Source organism: Erithacus rubecula (assembly GCF_903797595.1).
Source record: "Erithacus rubecula genome assembly, chromosome: 3".
Lineage (NCBI taxonomy): Eukaryota > Metazoa > Chordata > Aves > Passeriformes > Muscicapidae > Erithacus > Erithacus rubecula.
Window position 1 is genome coordinate 79347432 of NC_136689.1, and position 19500 is coordinate 79366931.

General features: G+C 41.0%; 1 protein-coding gene across 1 annotated transcript in view; it reads right to left on the minus strand.

Moving 5' to 3' along the window:
* The window catches only part of ADCY2 (adenylate cyclase 2), a 197480-nt gene extending 185329 nt beyond the window's left edge, over nt 1–12151 (minus strand). Inside the window, exon 1 of the mRNA XM_079301150.1 lies at nt 11700–12151. Within this exon, the coding sequence (XP_079157276.1) occupies nt 11700–11927 (228 nt within the window). The 5' untranslated portion in view covers nt 11928–12151. The remainder of the gene's footprint in view (nt 1–11699) is intronic.
* Between the last annotated feature and the right edge of the window lie 7349 nt (nt 12152–19500).

Consider the following 19500-nt stretch of genomic DNA (forward strand, 5'->3'; position numbering starts at 1 on the left):
TAGTGTAAAGTAGCTATGAGCCAAAAAAAGAGACTGAACAGTAAAGCTTCATAAAAATAAATTACTTAGAGGACTAATATAAGGAAAGCTGTCAAAAAAGAAAATACAGAAGGTCAAGGGATACTTTAGTGACTCCCAGATGGACTTGCTAAGCATCACAATAGCAGATGGAAGCTGAGACCACAGTCTGTGTCTCATGCACTCCTGAAAAACAAAACAAACAGGTACACAGATGAAACCACCCACCCAAACAAAGAAAGAGAAAACAATCTTGAGATCTGTCTGATCTCAAGAAATGGAAAGAAAGTCCACAAAATATTGCTATTGAGGAGCTTCTTTATAACAATGACAAATCTTGTTAAGCAAGCAAATGAAAAACAAACCCTAAACTTTAAAATTGAAAGGGGGAGCTATAAACTTGCAGATTAAAATCTTTGTAGGTAGCCTGAAGACAGTATAAAACTCAGAGGCAAAAGCTAATCAAATTCCCTAAACAGCTTGAGAAAGACCAAAATACACAACCAGAATGTCTCAACATCCAAGTAAGGAAGCTTCTAAAAATTATCTTTTGTAGAGAAAAAAAAAAAAAAAAAAAACCAAAAAAAACCAAAAAAAAAAAAACCAACAAAAAACAAAAACTGCAAGGGAATAATAAAAAAGGATTTAATATAAAGACTCAATTAATATAAAGACTGAATAATGCAAGCCAAGAAAAGAACTTGCTTGGGAAATTATTTTTAAGAGTATACAAAGAAGTAGTAAATTATTTTTGAAACATAATGAGGAATTGGCAGCCTGCTAAAGGACTTCCACAGAAATAGATGATGCAGGTATTAAAAAGAACAACTAGAAAAGAGATTGTAGCACAAAGGGTTTTTGTTATTTTGTTTTATTTGTGTTTTGTTTTTTTTTTTTAATCTGTGTTCATTGTGGGATAATTCTCACTCCAAAATAATCTATGCATGGGGAATAAATCAGAAATTCTATCTCAAATTGGAGCATTAGTGTAAGGCATTACAGACAAAAGCAGAAAAATGAAATGTTAAAAAAAAAAAAAAAATATCACCACAAGCAATCAGGGTTCACCAGAAAGGGCAAATAAAACTTAAAGAAGAAAGAGTTAAAAGAGTATTAGCATGCAACCTGCACCCAAAATTTCCACAGTATCCAAAGACTGTGATGTAATGCCAGTCTCTCCTGGGATCCTTCTCAAAGACTAAGAGAAGTACCAGCACATCTGGAAAAATTGTTAAAAACAAAGGTATCAAAGTTCTCAGGAATCCTGGGGTTTATGTTCAAAATATTCATAAACTGTTTGGAAGAGGGCTGAACAGCAATCCAGCAAAGATGAGGATTAGCTATGAAGAAACACAAAAGGATCTCATAAGAGTCACTGAGGAGCAAGAAAATGGCAGATGAACTTCAGCAGAGGTGTGTGCGGAGATGCATCTCAGAGCAATCCTAACTTTATACACAAGACAATCTCTTAGCTGGATGCTAATACTTAGAGATATTAGGTGTTTATCATAGCTGGACCCATGAAAATATCACTTAGGTGCTCACCAGCAGTCAAAAATCAACCCAAAATGAAGAGCATAGAAAAACAGAATAAAGGAGAACATCACAATGTTTCTCAATGCATGAGGAACACTGTAATTCTGGTTCAATCACCACTTCCAAAGGAATGCAGAGTTCTCATAGTTTTCATGAATAGTCAAAGCTGCAACAGAGTGGCTAGATTCTGAAGGAGTAACACTTGGTTTTCAGATTCCTCTTCTCTGCATGGAGTGAACACAACTGTCCTTTAATCCAGCTCTTTTGATGTTTAACAGGAACAACCTCCACTGGAGCCCGCTGCAAGTATAGGTGTAGCCAGAACCCCATGAGCTCCTGACCACTCCTACTGTATCATATGCCATGGAATAGAGAACAAATCTGAAACATGGAATAGAGAACAACCCCTGGCATAAACATAATTACTAAAACTGGGATGTGTGGGCCTGTATATTTTATATTCAAAAATATGCCCTGTGCAAACACCATGTTCTCAACCTGAACAGGGAGTGATTTTTTTAATACATCCTCATTTGCCAAATCAGCAATTTTCTCTCTCGGTTTATTTTTCATCGATTTGTGTCCTCTCCTTGTTAACCACATGTCAGATAAAATCTGTCAGTGCATACAAATATGTATTTAATAAGCTGGGGTTCAGAGGGCCCAGGAACAGGGTCTGGGAATATTAACAGGATTGCCATGCCTCCAGGTCATCCGGCAGCATCTCAACCTTCTCTTAGGCTGGCAATTATCAAATGCTTTACTTTGAAACATGTAACAGGTCAATAAAGACAAGATGGACAAACCCAAGTACTGGGGGCTACAACACCCAGCTGGGTGCTCTTCTAAAATTGTCCTGCTGGCAATATCTGGCAGCCACAGAGGATGAAGCATGTCCCAGAGAGCAAGGACAGTTAATTACATTCTGCTCCCTGAAGTGTCCCCTTCAGAAGAGGGGGGATACAACAAGCAGAAAAGTGAGCAAAAATCTCTACTTTGATTAAACTCATTATTTCAGGCTCCAGAGGTAATTAGAACCTACTCACATTATTTATTAATTTTTAATGTAAATATAGTGATCTAAATATCGTTCTTGTGTACTTTATTTTATAAGTCATGGTTCTGACTTCGTCTCAAAAAAAAGCTGGCTTAATAACTCAGTTTAGTTTATTTTTCAGATATTCTCAAAATCCTTCCTTATATTATAAAAACACTTTCAAAGAAATTCTCCAATAAATGCAACTACTATTTATACCAATCACAATACATGGAAGATAAACCGAGTAAAACACTTAGTAAGAATGCATATTTTGTAGTTAAATATATTAAAAACATGTCACTGGCAGAGCTCCACCAGTTAAACGTTATGGATAATACAATACTTCACAAGACTCAAAGACATGTTTTTCAGATTAACTGCACTGTAACATGTATTAAAAACGAAATTATGGCCTTTCTTGTATCCATATACATTCATGGAAGTCTGAAATAGTCATTTAGATGTGTAGAAGTCAGAAGTTCTCATTTGACTCTGTGCTATTTAATACTGACAGTTACATATTTTGGCTGTCACTTTTAAATTGAAGCTAAAAGGTGACTTTCCCTCACCATTTTCCTCCTGACATAATAACTTGAGAATCTGGCTGTAATCAAGAAAAAGTGTCAAGATGCAACGCACTTAAAAGTAAGAATGCCAAAATTTGAACCAGGGAGCACATGAGCTTCAGCACAGAAGGAAACTGCTCATTTTAAGGGTCTGTTTAATGAAGAAAAAGGCACACTTAGGCTCCTCTCTCTAATGGGTCTTTTAAAAATACATTTTGCAAGAATATTCCAGAGATTTACCTAACAGGCATAATAGGGTAGTATGAAAAATAGATTTAATATTGAAAGGCACTACTGTCATTTCGTAATTACTTTTCAAGTGTTTCCTAAGGTTGTGCAATTACATACTAAACACCTTTATTATTATCACAACAATGTTCTTAAAGTTTATTCCCCTAAGGATACTTTCCACACTCTCACATGTCGCTGAGTTCAACTGACTTCAAACCTAAGAGATTTCATTTTTCACTCCATGATCAGGACCACACTCTGCAACGGCTATTATTTTTATTATGATAAAATTTCAAGTGAAGGTTATGAACATGTTAACTTACATTTAAAATATCACTGCCAAATAACATCTTGGGAGTAAAACTTCAAACTTAATCATAGGAAATAGAGCAAAAGAGATTCTGCAAATATAGGCAGGCACTTTTGTGCTAGTTCTGGGCTTTTTCCTAAGTAATATTACCCTATTCCACTAAAGCACAGGTAAGAAAATAATAAAAATCAAAGAAAGCAAAACCAATCTGGTAAATTGTTTTAATGTTAAACAGATGTCACATCACTTGAAGCAATTTTATAAAATCCCACCAGCTACCAAGTCAGGTTTAAAAACTCACAGAGCTCACTGGTACAGAAAACAAGCCCCACTGAGAGTCTATGGCCATTTTCTGACATGAGTTAGCAGGGTAGGGATCTGCAGTGGGGTTTACAGGACAAATCCCTGGTCTGGACAACCTCCCCTACCACATCCCAGGTCTTGATCAGACCAGATAGCTCACTCCACTGTGCTGCTGCAAAGGACCATCACAATACCTGCATCAAGGAAAGAGAATCCACCCATCTGCCAAGGTACATGAAGAAACTGAAGTGACTTATGAGGAGCAGCTGAAGGAACTAAGGTTGTCAAGCCTGGAGAAAAAGTTGTTCAGTGGGGACCTTAACACTTGCTACAATTAGGAAAGGCATAGCAAGGTGGGTCTTGGTCTCTTTCACCCAATAACAGATTTCACCTGGAATTGAAGGACAGCAATCCCAGTGAGCAGATCCACTATGCCAGCCATAGCAATTAGGCTCTTTAAAAGGTCTAAAGTAAACAGCTCAGCTGTGAGAATATAAGTTGAAAAAAGTAAGTTCTAAGTACTTTTGCAAACCTTACTGAGCAGCTCTGAGAAGCTATTTGAGGAACAGACAGGTGGGCCAGAGCACTTCTCATCCCAGCTGCTCTCTGATGTATGCAACCAGAAACCATTGCTCCTGAAGCACACCATCCAGGTAAGAAAACCTTCAAAACTAGAATCATGGATGGTGAAAGAAGGGAATGCTCAGACTAATATGTCATCATCATAATTTGTGGTCATTACCTCTCCCAGACACAAGCCTGGAACAGGGTGACACCAGAAACAGCAAGGGGCTTTTGTATTACATATGTACCACTAAGAACAAGAGTTCTGTTTAGAGATAAAGTTTCTATACAGGTTTGTGAAACAGACAACTGGGAGAGTTAGTGCAGACACACTCCTCCATACAGATGGTGCTCTAGTCCCTTCAATTTTCAGCACCACCTGAATAAGGTTCAGTGTCTGAAGGCTGTTTATTCATGAAAATGCATGGAGCTGTTTCGGGTTTTAGGTTTTTTCATCAGGTTTGATGCTCAAAGAAAAAAAGTCAGGGAAAAAAGGGCATAACTGTGCCAATTCACTTTTTTTTTGGATCCAGATCCTCCAAAACAGAAGTTTAACCTATTGGCATTTTCTCATTATGACAGATCAATATGGCTTGATCTGAATCAATTCTTTTTGAAATATGCAGAAGCTACTATGGCAGCACATAATTATTTGGGATCACAGCTCAGCTGTGACTGGGGAGGTAGTCACAGAATCAAAAACTTGTTCATCTGCACTTTGTTCCCATGTTCAAGAGATTTACAGACACATCTATCTGTGTGAAGTGTCCATCAGTTTGGAGTCATGCATGGAGCAGCCTGGAAGATTCCAGTGACTACTACTGTTACAACAAGAAGTTTTCTTAGTCACAGTGTAAATATAGGTACGGTGATCTCTGGCTAAAATCCATCTAGAAGATTCTAGAAGAGCTCTTCAAGGATCAAAGAACCATATTCAATATTTTGTATGAGTTTTAAGATCTCCACAAATGGCATGGATATATCTGTCCAAAACAAGGAACTTGAAACCAATTTATAAAAATTTGAGGAAGATAAGCAAGCAGGTATTCACAGGTCCATGGCAGATCCACTATGAAGTTGCCAGTACAGGATTTGTGAATCCATACACCTGGCTTGAGGCTGATAAAGACAGCAGACAATGGGAGCCCAATCCATCATCTGTCTTATTCCCATTGCACATCAATAAACAACAGCTCTAGTCAGTGTTATTTATCATTTCTGTCAGCTGCAGTAATGATTAGAAGTTGTGGATCTGCCATTCTGAGTCACAATTTGTGGCATTTAATAAGTTTTCTATTGCCAAGGTATTCATAAAACTTTAATTTATTAATATTACAATTAAAGGCTAAGCATTTTTCCAATACTGCCATACTCATAATTTTATCCAATTCTTATTCAGGATTTAGGTTCAATATGAAAGATGAAACAGAGGCATGCAAAGTGAGGTTGCCACCAGCACCTCATTAACTTGATGGCTTTGCTTCCAGGCTTGTTAGGGACTGGCAAATGAGACAAGCTCTTAGCAGCAATAAAAGTAACCACAGATGTACTGTGAGTGTCATTAGTGAATGAAAGAAGTAGCAGCCTGGACTGATGTAGAACTGAGGACTGAAACCAGACAGAAATTCAGGCAATTCCTGCTTCAGACAGGAAGATACAGCAACCTTTCTTGCCTGACTAAAGAGGTAATATCACCTTTAAAAAGTCACTCTCAGAGAACATCAGTAGGAACATCTGGCAGGGACAGCAACATCCTAAGACCATATCAAGTAACCAGTAACTACAGCTAAAAGAATATATTGCTAAATGGTGAAACAGGGGACTTCCTCATGGAACATTTTAATAGGGGCCTTGAGAGCAGAACTGGGCAGTCAATTATAACTGTAATTGTGGAAAGAAAAATCATTGTAAATACACTGATGTTTATTTTGTATTCCTTCTCATGTTGGTAGTAGAGTTTAAGGAGAGGTAGGATACGTCCTGATCACAACAACTATAGCATCAAACATGTAAAAAAAAACTCCCTGCTTGTCCTTCAACTAGTGAGGATTTTCTTACTTCATTACCTTTGCTGTGATTTAGCTGTCTTCTTGGAGGAATGAATATATTGGAGTTTGAAAACACTATAACAGATGCTTTGGCTTACTTTCAGTCTGCAAGGATTCCAAGGAACGTTTTCAGACCTTGGGTATTCTTGGACTTTGGGAAAACAGTTGGTGATCTTAAACTAAAAAAAGCTGCAAATTACACAGGGTTGATCTCAGAAGATATCCTAAAATGGAGAGTACAAATGGTCTTATAGTATGGCTGTTTTATTCCATGCAATTAGGTTGTAGCAGAGCATCCCAAGAATAGAGATACAAAATAAAGTCACCAGTATGGTGACCTTTTGGTGTGGATGGATGAATTTTGCAGAGGCAGATTGATGAGATGAGAACATTACCACAGGTACACATCAGATACTTTTAAGGAAATGATGAAACATGGCTGTTAAAACGACTTTTTCCACATGGACTCAGAAGACTTTTCCCACTTTATTTCAGGATGAGATTCTGATCATGGAAATCTGGAAGGGCTTGGCTGATGTCCAGCTTACACTAGAAACAGCAAGAATTTATTTCAGGAATAACACCAATTAGAGGGAAGAAATGGCACACCTCAATTCAAGCCCCAAGAGGCTTATAGGATTCTCCTGATCTTCTCCTTGCACAAGAACAGTTCTCTGCCAACCAGGTTGGCAGCCAGAAAGTTTCCACATACTTCTTCAGAATGAGGCAGCTACTTTTTCTTCCATGGAGGATCAGCTGACGGTAAATTCAGTCTGTCTGATGCCAGAAAACTATCTCCAGAATGTACATCTGCCATGTTGCAGGTACAGCTACCTAGTTAATTGCATTCCTTCTTTAAGGACAATTGACTACTCCCCTTTTTTGCTACATAAGGTATTTGGATATGTCAGCAAAACAGACAACCAAGGCTACCAGCACGATCCTGAGCTTTTCAGGAACTTTAAAGAAGCGGTAGAGGGGGCAACTAATACCTCTGCTCCACAGACAGTCCTTGGGTGGCTGAGCCAGCACAATCTTAGAGTGCTTTGGAAGAAGGAAGGCAACACCAGGCCACGTTGCAGAAGCACTCTTTGCTCAACACATGCTGCAGCTGGACAAGGACACCCTCAAGAAACATGCACCAGCACAGCAGAGCCTGCACAGAAGCAACCATATCTTAAAAGCTTTACAAGGTCACACGTGGCAGCAAGAATTTGGGAGATAAGGGCTGCATCTAATGTTAACACCAAATACCAGGCTTACAGGGGAGCAAGGGGAACAGGCCAGACTAAAAGAAAATGTGTATCTGGTAGCAGACTAGTGAACCATAAGTTTTCAGAAAAGGAACAGAAAGAAGATCCCAAATAAGGTTTAGATCTTCTCCCACTTACAACACAAGTGCTTAAAGATGTTGATATCCCTCAAGTGTAGGTCCTTGTTGAAGCCTCTGTCTATGGACTAGGCACTCTTTAAATCTAGAAAAATGCATGGATAAAGGAAATTTATGGCTTTTCAATAAATTGTACAATTTGGGCAACACCCCGTCTTCAGAGTTTTTTTAAAATCACATAAAAAAATTAACCACAATTTCAGATATTTCAGGTACACTCATATTTTACACTATGAATTTAAAAATGGCTTTTTTTTCAAACTCCTGCAAATTTTAGTTATAAGAGATATGCTCCTGCCAGAGACAAAACTGTTCTAGATACCACTAAAAATGGCCATAAGCTTTTAGTACTAAAAAGGGAGAGATGGGTGAATAATGAGTTTTTCATACATATTATATTGAAAGAACAAAACAACAGAGAGAAAATGAAGCTGACCTCTGGCATTTTTAAGTCCTGAAAGGCTTTCGCAGGTTTGGGAAAATAATTTACTCTCTATCGATTAAAGAAGAAGCTAAACATGGATGACTGATCTCATTTTGCCAGTTTGCAGTTCACACCAGGTAAAGAAATACAGAGCCTACTCCAACACAGGAAATTCAAAGGTTGATACTATCACTACATTATTTAAAACTACAAGCTGTGAATGGTCATCATTCAAACCGACTCTAGAATTTTTATATCTAGTGTTTGAGGAGATAGAGTGCTTAATTCCAAAGGTCAAAATCACAATAGTTCTCTGAAACAAAAGCAAAGTCTCCCAAGAAACCTCTCCCAGTAATAATAGCAGTACGTTGTCTGACAGAAAAGTAATCAGATTTCCAGGCACACTTTGTAAGTAATCTCGTTTACTGTAATTTTGCAACAGCTTTCATAAATTTTTCATCTGAAATCAGGAAGGCTACAGCTTGTATTCTGACAGGTTGAAAGAGCTGAGTAAGTGAAATACATCCCTGTGTGGCTGGCTGTGTTTGGGAACACTTAAGAATACTTTGCCACACAAAAAAAAACCACAAAAAGGGCAACTCAGACATCACAGTGATACATTTTAACAACCAAATGAAACATTAATATAGAAGGAAAACCTCCTCTCACTTTCACTGGTTTCCAAGTATAAGGTAACCTAGAACATAAAAATGGCTCATACTTCATCCTTACAATGTCCAATCCCACATTCCATGTTCTAAGCTATTCTATGAAGCACAAGCAAGAAATCCAGATTTAGTGTTACAGTGAGTAATTTTGGAGTTTTGTCTCCACAACAGGCTTAAGTAATTTTCAGTGAAATCTTAACTGCTTTGTACAAATCTAAAGGAAACAACTGTTAAGAAATACCTCCCTTAACTTCATATGCATAGCACAGATCTGCACAGAACTATCCCACTTCACTTCCACTGAGTATTCTCTAGAAAAAAAGGTCTTCTGTCAAAACAATCACACATGTACAAGTTGTGCAAAATATATGATAATGATATTGATACCAGTTTTTGTGGCTCAGATACTCCTAACCATATATCCCTTTTATATCATCAGGCACAAAAAAAAAAAAAAAAAACAAACAAAAAAAAAAACCACCAAAACAAAACAAAAAAAAACCCTAAAAATTCCACAATTCCACAGCTCTATAAAATTTATATATGTTTTTTATTATTTTTATTATTATTATCTCCCTTTATTCAGATGTGGGAGAAATTGATCTAAACCTTCAGGAATATTTTAATCATAAATGCAACCGGAAACTAAACTATAATAAAGCACTTTTAGGTGAAATTCTGGGCAGGGCTCCAAAGGATTTTGTCCAGCATCCTGTGGCTGGAAGTCCATATAGACAAGCTTTCTCTCTGCCTGAAGTTACTTTTAGCTGTCGACTGGAAACTTGGATGAACCCCACCTCTTTCTCCACTCACCCATCCAGTTGTTAGTTACAGGAAGATAAAGGCTCAGGAAAAAGGTTTTTAAAGCCTTTTTTTTCCTTTTCCGGTATGTCTGGAATTCCAAATGCAGACAGAACTATTAACTTCACTCTTTCTGATGAACTAATGCCTGGCAAGATTCAGCCAGCTCACAGTTTTGTTCCCGTAACTTTCATCAGTCCTTCTATGGGTCCAGTTTTTTGCCACCTTCATTACCACAAATTACTTATCTCAAGAGATGAAATTAACAAATAACCACACACTAAACAAGCTATAGACCATACCACAACTGAAATGTACAAAATTTAGTGCTAAACAGTGTCAAGCCCAAATTCTGCCACCTTGACTGTGAGCAAGTACAGTTACATCTCCACAGTTAACTCTGCCCGACAAGACTTCCAATTCCACCTTCCAACAGTCCCTTCAGCCCTGATGGACAAGCACCCACATTAACACACTAGAATGAGACAAGCAGTCAAACCTGTATTTTGCACACAGAGCTCCAAAATTTAAACCCTTGGGCATTAAGCAACTGAAGTATGAAGCATCACCATTACTGGCTTCACTTTTACAACTGTTTTCTATTTAGTGGGAGTGGCTGAACAAAAAGCTTAAAATACAACTAATACAAACACCAAAAGGAAATAAACCGCCAATTGACTCAAAGCTTAGCTAATCCTGCAGGCAGTTCCTGCAGGTTTTAAGACAAAAGTTTGGTCAAGCAAGAAAGCAGGATTCTCTGTACAAGCAAACATTAGCTGCAGTGCCTCTAGGAGAATCCATTAGATTATACCGACCTGCTCATCCTTGCCTTTAGAGATAACTAGCTCTATTCAATAAACATTCAGCTTTCCAGAAAACCATAAAAAGATTCTTTCTTTAAAAAAAAAAAAAAAAAAAAATAAAGGGGAGGGGGGAGGAGAGAGAGTACTGAAATACCCAGTCACTTCAGAAGTATACAGTAATGCCAACAACCTGCCTCTAATCATCAACAGCAGGAAAACTCTGTAAAGGACCAAGAATTTTACTGCCCTCTGCAGCTTTTCCTTCGCAAGGGCAAAACGCCACCCATTTCAGGGGAGATAAACTGATACCGACAGTCACCTGCTGCTGTGACACATCTTTCTTCCCAATGCCTGGAAACCCCACACTGAGCACGCAGAAAAGACACCCAATCAACCCAACTCCACCTTCCTTAAAAACGAAGGCTGTGCTGTTCCAAAAGCTTTCTTGAGAAAATGGGTCAAATGCTAGAAAATGATGTCATGGGGGAGAGAGGGGGCTAGCACAAGGAGGGGCACGGCTTACTTGCCGTGCTCGCTTACTTGCACTAAAAATACTACTTCAGATACAGGTACCGACTGCATTTCTGTGCGGCGATTCAAACCCTGTCACTATAAAGGCCAGCACGGCCAAGCCGCCAGTTGGAAGAGAGCGGAGCCAAGGAATTAAGTGAATTAAACTCGATGCGCTTGTTGACTCAGTTTTCGCTCCATCAGCCGCGCGGCCGCTGCTCCCGTGTCGCCTCCAAACACCGGGCAGCAAAGTTCGGGCGGGGGTTCCCCGGCCCCCGCCGCCACCTCGGCGCCTCTCGCCACCAACTTTCCGCCGCAGGAGCCGCAGCACCGGCTCTCGGCCGCCCCGTCCCGTCCGTCCCGTCCCGCCCCGTCCGCTCGCCTCGGCTGAGAGTGCCGGGCACGGCGATGCCAGCGGGGCGAAGGCAGCGGGGATGCCCGGGAGCCCCGGGATAGCGCGGGTCCCGGACAGGGAGGGTGTCTCTTACCAGCCCGGAGGCGAAGAAGACGGCGAGCAGAGCTAGGCAGGCGCCCATCACGATGAGCAGCAGGAAGACGATGAGCGGGTGCTGCTGGCTCATGCAGTAGTAGGACTCGTAGAGCCAGTCCCGGGAGCGGGACTGTTCTCCGCTCGCCCCGCAGCCGCCGCCCGCCTGCTCTGCCCGCTCCAGCAGGTAGCGGCGTCTCCTCCTCATCATCATCGCTTCTTGCCACATCGGGCAGAGCCCGCGCAACTCGCTCAGAGGCGCGGCGGCCGCTGCCGCAGGAGGCGGCCGGGGAGTGGAGCGGGGCGCGCTCCCGCGCGGGAGGCGGAGAGGAGGAGCCGCGGCGGCGGCATGGGCACGGAGCGCCGGGATGCCGCGGCCGCGCAGCCCGCCCGGGGCTCGCTGCGCCTCCGGAAGGCGCCACCCCGCACGCACATGCCTTGCCCGGCTCCCCCGGAGGCGGGGGCGGCAGCCGCGCTCCTCCTCGCCGGGGAGGGCAGCGGGCGCCCGCCCAGAGCAAGCGCCTCTGGGCGGCGGCGGCGGCGGCAGCGGGAGGTGCCTTCGCGGGCCGCCGTGAAAGCAGCCCCTGCCTGTCGCCCCAGCGTCGGGAGCAGCCCCCGGGGTCGGGCCGGCTGCCCCGGGCTCCGCCTGGAGCGACCGGGAGCGCTGCCGGCCGAGGGCGCGGTGCGGCCGCAGGTGCCGCTCCCCGGCGGCCGTGAGGCGCGGAGCGAGGCGTGCGCCGCTCCCGGCCCTGCCCTGCTCCTGCCCGGCTCCTGCCCGGCTCCTGCCCGGCTCCCGGTCCTGCCCTGCCCTGCTCCTGCCCGGTTCCCGCCGGGAGCGCTGCCTTCCCCAGGGCGTGTGGCAGCACCTCCCGGCGCCGCGGGCACAGACATTCGGAGATTGCTTTGGGATTACTCCCACGGGCGGAGGGCTCTTGCGGGACTGTGTCACTGGGTACCTTTCCCGGGGGCGGAATCCCCTCTTTAGAAATCATACCTCGATTTTTGTCAAAACGAGCATTCTGCTTAGAAAGAAGAATAACATACATTTTCCCCAATTTACCATGTTCCGAAGGATTTGGTTAATTTCTGTCAAAGCAGGGACTGGAAAGATTCTGGAGGTCTAACCCAATAAAGTTGCATATCTGTCATGCACAACATTTACAGGCAGTACTGCATCTCAGCCCATTGCTTCCCTGAATGGCCCTCCCCACAGGTTAAGTTTGTCTCTGCCCTCTCTGATCTAACTCTCCAGCCTCTGTAGTTGCTTTGTCACATCCTTAAACGCACAGAGGCTGCCAAAATACTCCCTGGAGAGGAAGAGAACCAGAGAAACGCAGATGCTAATGGGCCTGAATGTCCCAAGGGTGTCTCCTGGTAATTTGAGTAATGTTGGATGCAAGAGAGACTTGGGACTACTGTGCTACTACAAAAGGTAAAAAAACTGGAGCTAAAGCAAGTGGTCATAAATTGTCATAAATGAGAGACATGGAATAGACAGCTAACCATTTATCAGGTGGAAGTGAAAGCAGGTAACTAGGATGATATAGACCAAACTAGATGGACTGTGAACTAATTTATATTTAACACCTAAATTCTGTACCCATAATTTTTCTCTCCAGAAAAAGATGGGTCTTCCATGAAACCAATAGCACGTACAGCTCCAAAGCCCTCTCCATATATTTGTACCTCTTAGATTCCTCAGGTTTTTAAAAGGGATGAGACTTGAGCTTTCCTGCCCCCTGTTCCTCTCAGCTGGCTGGATGGAAGAAAAACTGCTTGTTTTTCACTCTTTCTTCCTCTGTAGCACTTTCTGGGGCAGGATGAACACATGAGGGAGAAGTGGAAAGTTACTACCACACCTCCTGTTTTGGGAGAGAGAGGGTGAAAAACTCAAAAGCAGCAGTGATAAGATTGAAGGATGAACACAAATCTATGTGGGGAGAACATTCTGGCAGAATTAATTGCTGGGAAGGAGTTAGTAGAGGTGGGTGTGAGAATTTTTGCAACGTGAAAAGGCTTTACTTGCAGTCACTTCAAAAATTATGGAGTTGGCCACCCTCACTGTCACACACATATATAGTGAGATAAGCATAGGGAGTTTAAAAAAAATCAAGAGCCAAACCAGAATTACAACATGAAACCTCTTTGAAAAGCAGATCTCAGAATGTGGTATTTGAAGGCATCCGTGCTTTGATCTCTCAAAGGTGGAAAGACCAGTATCACATATACACTTCTTTAAAATTCTAGAATAATTCCATGATCCTGTAAGCACTCAAAAAAATGTAAAAGATCCAAACAGGACAAATGAAGAATGTTCTCTGTTCCGTGTGTACAACAACCATCGTCTTAAAACATTTGAAACTTAGTATATTAATATAGATGGTGGAAGTGATTGTCTTCTTCCCGCAGCTGTTTCTTCTTTAATAGCTTTCCATTGCTTTCCACCTCCCTGAACCTGAACAGGAAAGGCCATTTCAAGGAGTTTGCCATGATGATCATGTCATTTGTTTGTTATTTCAGTAAGATCTTATGCCTGTAACAGCTAATTCCTCATTATATTACTCTCATGCAATTTCTCAGGAAATAAAATTATAATTGCACAGCAAAAACTTAATTAACCCAAAGGTTGCTCAGTGGTATCTCATGTCTTTCCAAAACAATGGGATAAGCATAACTCTCTTCTGAAAGACCAGACACAAGGTGTTTCAACAGCAGAGCAAGAGAAAGCAAAATGATCATTTATAAACAGGAGGAAGCAAATGATCATTTTTAAAGATCACCTCCCAAGGGCACAGGAGCAGGCAATTCCTAGATGTTGCAAGTCAAACAGGAAAGGCAGAAGACCAGCTTGGCTGAACAAGGATCTTTTTTTCAGAAGTAAGATGAAAAAGGAGTGTGTATGGCAGGTGGAAGCAAGGTCAGGTGGCATGGGAAGAATGCCGAGATGCTGCTTGCCACTGTAGGGAGAAAATTGGTGTGGCCAAAGCTCAGCCAGAATAGAAGTTAGCCAAACCTGTAGGGGAAAATAAAAAAAAAATTTAAAAAATTTTTAAAAAAAAAGTTTTTTTAAAATATATTAGTGGCAATATGCAGATTAGAAATAACATCAGCCCGTTAGAGGATGAGGATGGTCACCTCCCAAACAGGGACATGGTGAAGGCAGAAGTGTTTAATTCATTCTTTGCCTTGGTCTTCAGCATGGATGATGGAACAAGCTCAGTTCCCTGAGCTGGGGGACAGTGACAGAGAATGATCAATTCCCAGTCAGCCCTGAAATTGTGTAGGATCTGCTGCTCCAGCTGGATCCCTAAAAATCTACAGGGTCTGATGGGATTCATCCAGAAATCCTCAAGGAGCCAGCTGATGTAATCCCAAAACTTATCTTGATGATTTTTGAGCAGTCTTGGGAATCCAGAGACATCCCATCTGAGTGAAAGCTGGTAAACATTGTCCTGATTTTCAAGAAGGGCAAGAAGAGGACCCCAGAAACTACAGGTCTGTCAGTCTCACTTCAGTGCCCAGGAAAATCATGAAATGTATTATTCTGGGAAGTACTGAAAAGCACCTACAGGACAATGCACAGTTTAAATCCTGCTTGTGAAACCTGATTTCCTTTTATGATAGGGTAATGCACCCCATTGATCTAGAAACACCATTACATGTCATTTTTTTGGACTTCAGCAAAGTTTTTGGTATCTCATGAAGGAGATGAGCAAATATCACAGCAAAGCTGTGATGTGTCTTGTCTCACATATTATTCTGGACAAAATATCCAGCATGCAGCTGGATCCCCATGTGATGGGTGGGCAACTGGCTCAGAGATCAGGCACAAAGAGTTACAGTCAATGGGGCAACATCAGCCTGGTGTCCAACTCAGCATATTCTACCATTCTGATTCTACAATTCTGTGATATGTTTCCTTTGGACTCTTGCCTTTTCTTGTCCAGTTGGTGGACTCCCCCAGTCTGCTTTCTCCTCTCCAAACTAGAAACCTGCATCTTTCAATTCATCCTTCAAACTTCAGCTAGAAACATCCCACAGTTTAATGTCTAAAACCCTCATCATTTCTTAGAGAAGATCTCTAGAAAGAGGCAGTGGTCCAGTGAAAAAAAACCCCACACTATCATGTAAATAATGACTGCAACATTCTATATACAGACAAGGTAATTGAAACTGTGCAGTACCCAAATCTGAATTTAAACTTCTAATTTCAATGCTCTACTTTTTATTAAACATATTAACACCTTTTTTTCTCCCCACAGGATGCATTTAATTAAGCGAACATTATTGCAGTTGAATGACAATTATGTCATTGCCAAAGTTGAAATGCCATATGTTTTTAGAGACCAATTACTCTAGGTAGCTGAAAATAAGCATCCTTACTTGGCTTAACCTGAAGTTTGCTATGCCTCAGGGAAAAGGAAGGTACAGTTAATTCTGTAATTTGTGATTGAAAAGCAAGGGACTTTCAGAAAAAAACCTCTTCATGTATTCTACCTTATTTCTCTAAATGAGAAACAAAAGCAAAGCTAGCAGTTAAGATTGTCAGAAACTATCTCCTGTGTACCCTTGGGACTCCAACAATCTGAAAGAATTTGTTCCTTAGCCAGCTGGTGTCTAAGTATCTATTGTACCCCTCTGGAGAAGCAAAACAGCACAGAACAAAAGGTTGAGGTCCACAGCTGCTTGTCAAAGCAACTGTGAGCCAGAAGCATTACACATTGCAGCAGCAGATTAACTTAGAGAACTTGGTCCTTCCAAGTCTGAGCTGTTCTGTGATTCTGTGTTATCACAGCTTATTTCCAGTATCAAGGGATCTGAGAGAAAGAGATAGTTAGGAACAGGACATACAGGAGTACCTCTTGTTCCCTACATTGCTCTCTTTGCCACTCTGGCTCAATCTCCATCACCTCTTTCCTTCACTTTCCCTTCTCTTTTGTCTTCTGCATGAGTGTTCTGTTCAGGGATACAGACTAGCCCTCAGCAAAGACAAATCCTTTGCTCTCAGCTACTCTGTTCAGCTGTAGGACAACCCAAGCCACAGGAAATAAACTGCAAGGAGAGATGCTGAATCCCACATCCTGTAAGTCAGCAAGCCCACAAAAGAACCATAGGAATTGGCCTGTGCGAAACATTGCCCCCAAGCCCACTGGGGTCAGGTTGCCCCCTTGGCAGCTGCCCACCAAAGCTGCCCATTGCTGCAGCCTTGGCACTGCACTGCCACAGCCCAGCTCCAGGGCACTCACACTGAGACTGCAGCTCAAGGTGTTCTGCCAGTAAGATTACACATAGCCAGTGCCTCAGGGGCACTTCCAGAGCTTGGATGTGGCAGCATGGCCAAACCCTGGTCAGCCAGACCTGCTTAGGGCTTCTCCAGAGAGCCATCCCTGCCATAGGACCAATGTGTGAATGCATCTGACATGACCAGAGCCTTAACAACATTATCTTGTCTGCTAAGGATGCATAACTTTTGTTGGTTTCGTTGTTGTTGTTTAAGACTGAAGACTGCTATTTCTTACTGAATTTTTCTGGATTCATTTTACTGAGTTCGGTTAACAGGACTTGCTCTTTCAAATCTTATAACTGCAGCTATGTGTTACTGTTACTCTTAAAAAAATGGGGACACAATTTCCTACAGAAATATATTGGATTTCACACACGTGAAACCAGGTGAAATTCACTTTTGTTTTAGATACAAACTTGCCTGAGGTGTTTAACATTGTTACTTAAGGTGCTAAATAACAGTCTGACTCTTCTATAATTCCTTGTGTAACTTTTCTCACTCCCCCTTTTTGAAGACAGTATCTAACTTTGGGCCTCTCTCAGCCTCCATAAACTTTTAAGAGTGTTTACTAAAAAGTTCTGAGGTTATTGAAGGAACTACTTGAGATTCAGATGATCTGGAAGTACCTCAGTAACCTCTCTTCTTGCACCGTTTTTCCTCACAGATGGTGACTACTTTGGTCATCTAATCATAGAAAACCTTTCTATTAAAGATTGAAGCAATATATATATCAGATTTTTAAAGGGTTTGGACCATCTGTTATTAGCTGGATGGTGGGCCAACTATTCCAAAGACTCCTTCTTTCAAAAAGCGTGTGACAAACAAAAAATGATACAGAAGTGAATCAGTTTTCTCTCTGCTTATACCTTAGCCTTTCTTATTTTGATCATGCTGTTCTTTACACTCATTGTTATAATATGACTTAATTGCCACATTCTATATAATATTATACTTCTTCTGTTTCAAGGCATTAGCCTTCAATTATACACTTCCTCACCTTTCATACTGGGGCAGTTTGCACTTATTAGCATTATTTAGGAAACAACCTACTCCTGCAGATAACCTGCTTTCATGTGGGAGATCTAGGGAAGGTGGGAGCAAAGCAATAGAACTTTGAAAATTTAGAACTGCTCAGGTAGTTTTATACAATTGTAAATTGACTGGACAAGCTAGAGACAAATACCATAGGCAGCTCAGGAAATATATAACTACTGTCAGAACACTTTTACAGCTTTAGAATGCATAAAGAATAAGATAACAAATAATTTATAACATACAATAATACCTCTATACTGATCAACTATACACCTTCATCTTAAGTTGTATTATCCTACTTACTCTACCTCAAAAAAACAATGCAGAATTGGAAACAGATTCTTCAGAAAACAGTTATTAAAAACAAGAAAGTTTCTTCCATTCAGCAAATATATAACACTGTTATCTACACAAAAAAAAACATAGGAGGAACCATACTAATGCACATAACATTACTTTAGGAAAGCCTGAATGGAATTTTTTTTATTTCTTTTGTTTTTGAGAAAAAGCTTAGACTGAAAATTAAAGGAATGAAATTCAAATTAATAAGTGGCATGTGTTATTTCACTGTGGTAGTTACTCTGTCAGAACAGAACTCTGCAACAAGAGGCTTCTAAACCAAGAATTTCAGGGTAACAAAACTGATTTGGTTTTATATGTTTGTCAAAGTAAGTTTGATGATTATCAATAATAACATAAATTACAAGGAATATTGATGCTGCTGTTTCACTATTACCATGAGGGCAAGGCAATAAATGCAGAGATAAAAAAAATACAAAAGGCAGATTATGTCAAATTTGGTTTCTTACACCTTCTACTGAATAATGATGCAGGTTTGTTTCATTGTCAAAGACTGGTTATTAGCATGGATTACTTTTTGTTGTCATTCAGTTGGGGTCAGTGGTGTTCCAATTGCTTTAATTGATTGAAAGAAATGTTGATTTCCTGAATAAAGTGTGAGACCATTGATTCAAAGCCCAATGAATCACACAACACAGTCTACATATTCTTGCTTCAATAAGGAAAGCATACAGTAAAATTATTTTGGTTCTAGACATTTTATTATGATCTTTCCTCCATCTGCACAATCCACTGACATTAAAAAAAAAATGCACCTAATTCAAACTTATAAGTGTGCAATGCTTCAAAATTATGCCATGATTAAACCAGACACAAGGCACCTACTGATCGGTACAGGTTAATCAGGTTAACTCATACTACAGAACAGAAACTCATAAACCTGAATATAAAATGAGCAGCTGAAATAGAGAAATGCACAGAGGTAAATTAATATTCAAGAAAACCATATTCATATGGTGTATGCAAAAAAGCATTTTTGCAAAATCTCTGTGTTGCTTCAGTTTTTCCCACAGTAGCTGTCATGTTAAAGGAAGCTTCCTCCCCACAGAAGCTGCAAATGGCAGTGCAAATAAATGACACAATCCTGCAAAATTCAGGATATGAACCATGTTCTGAACATACT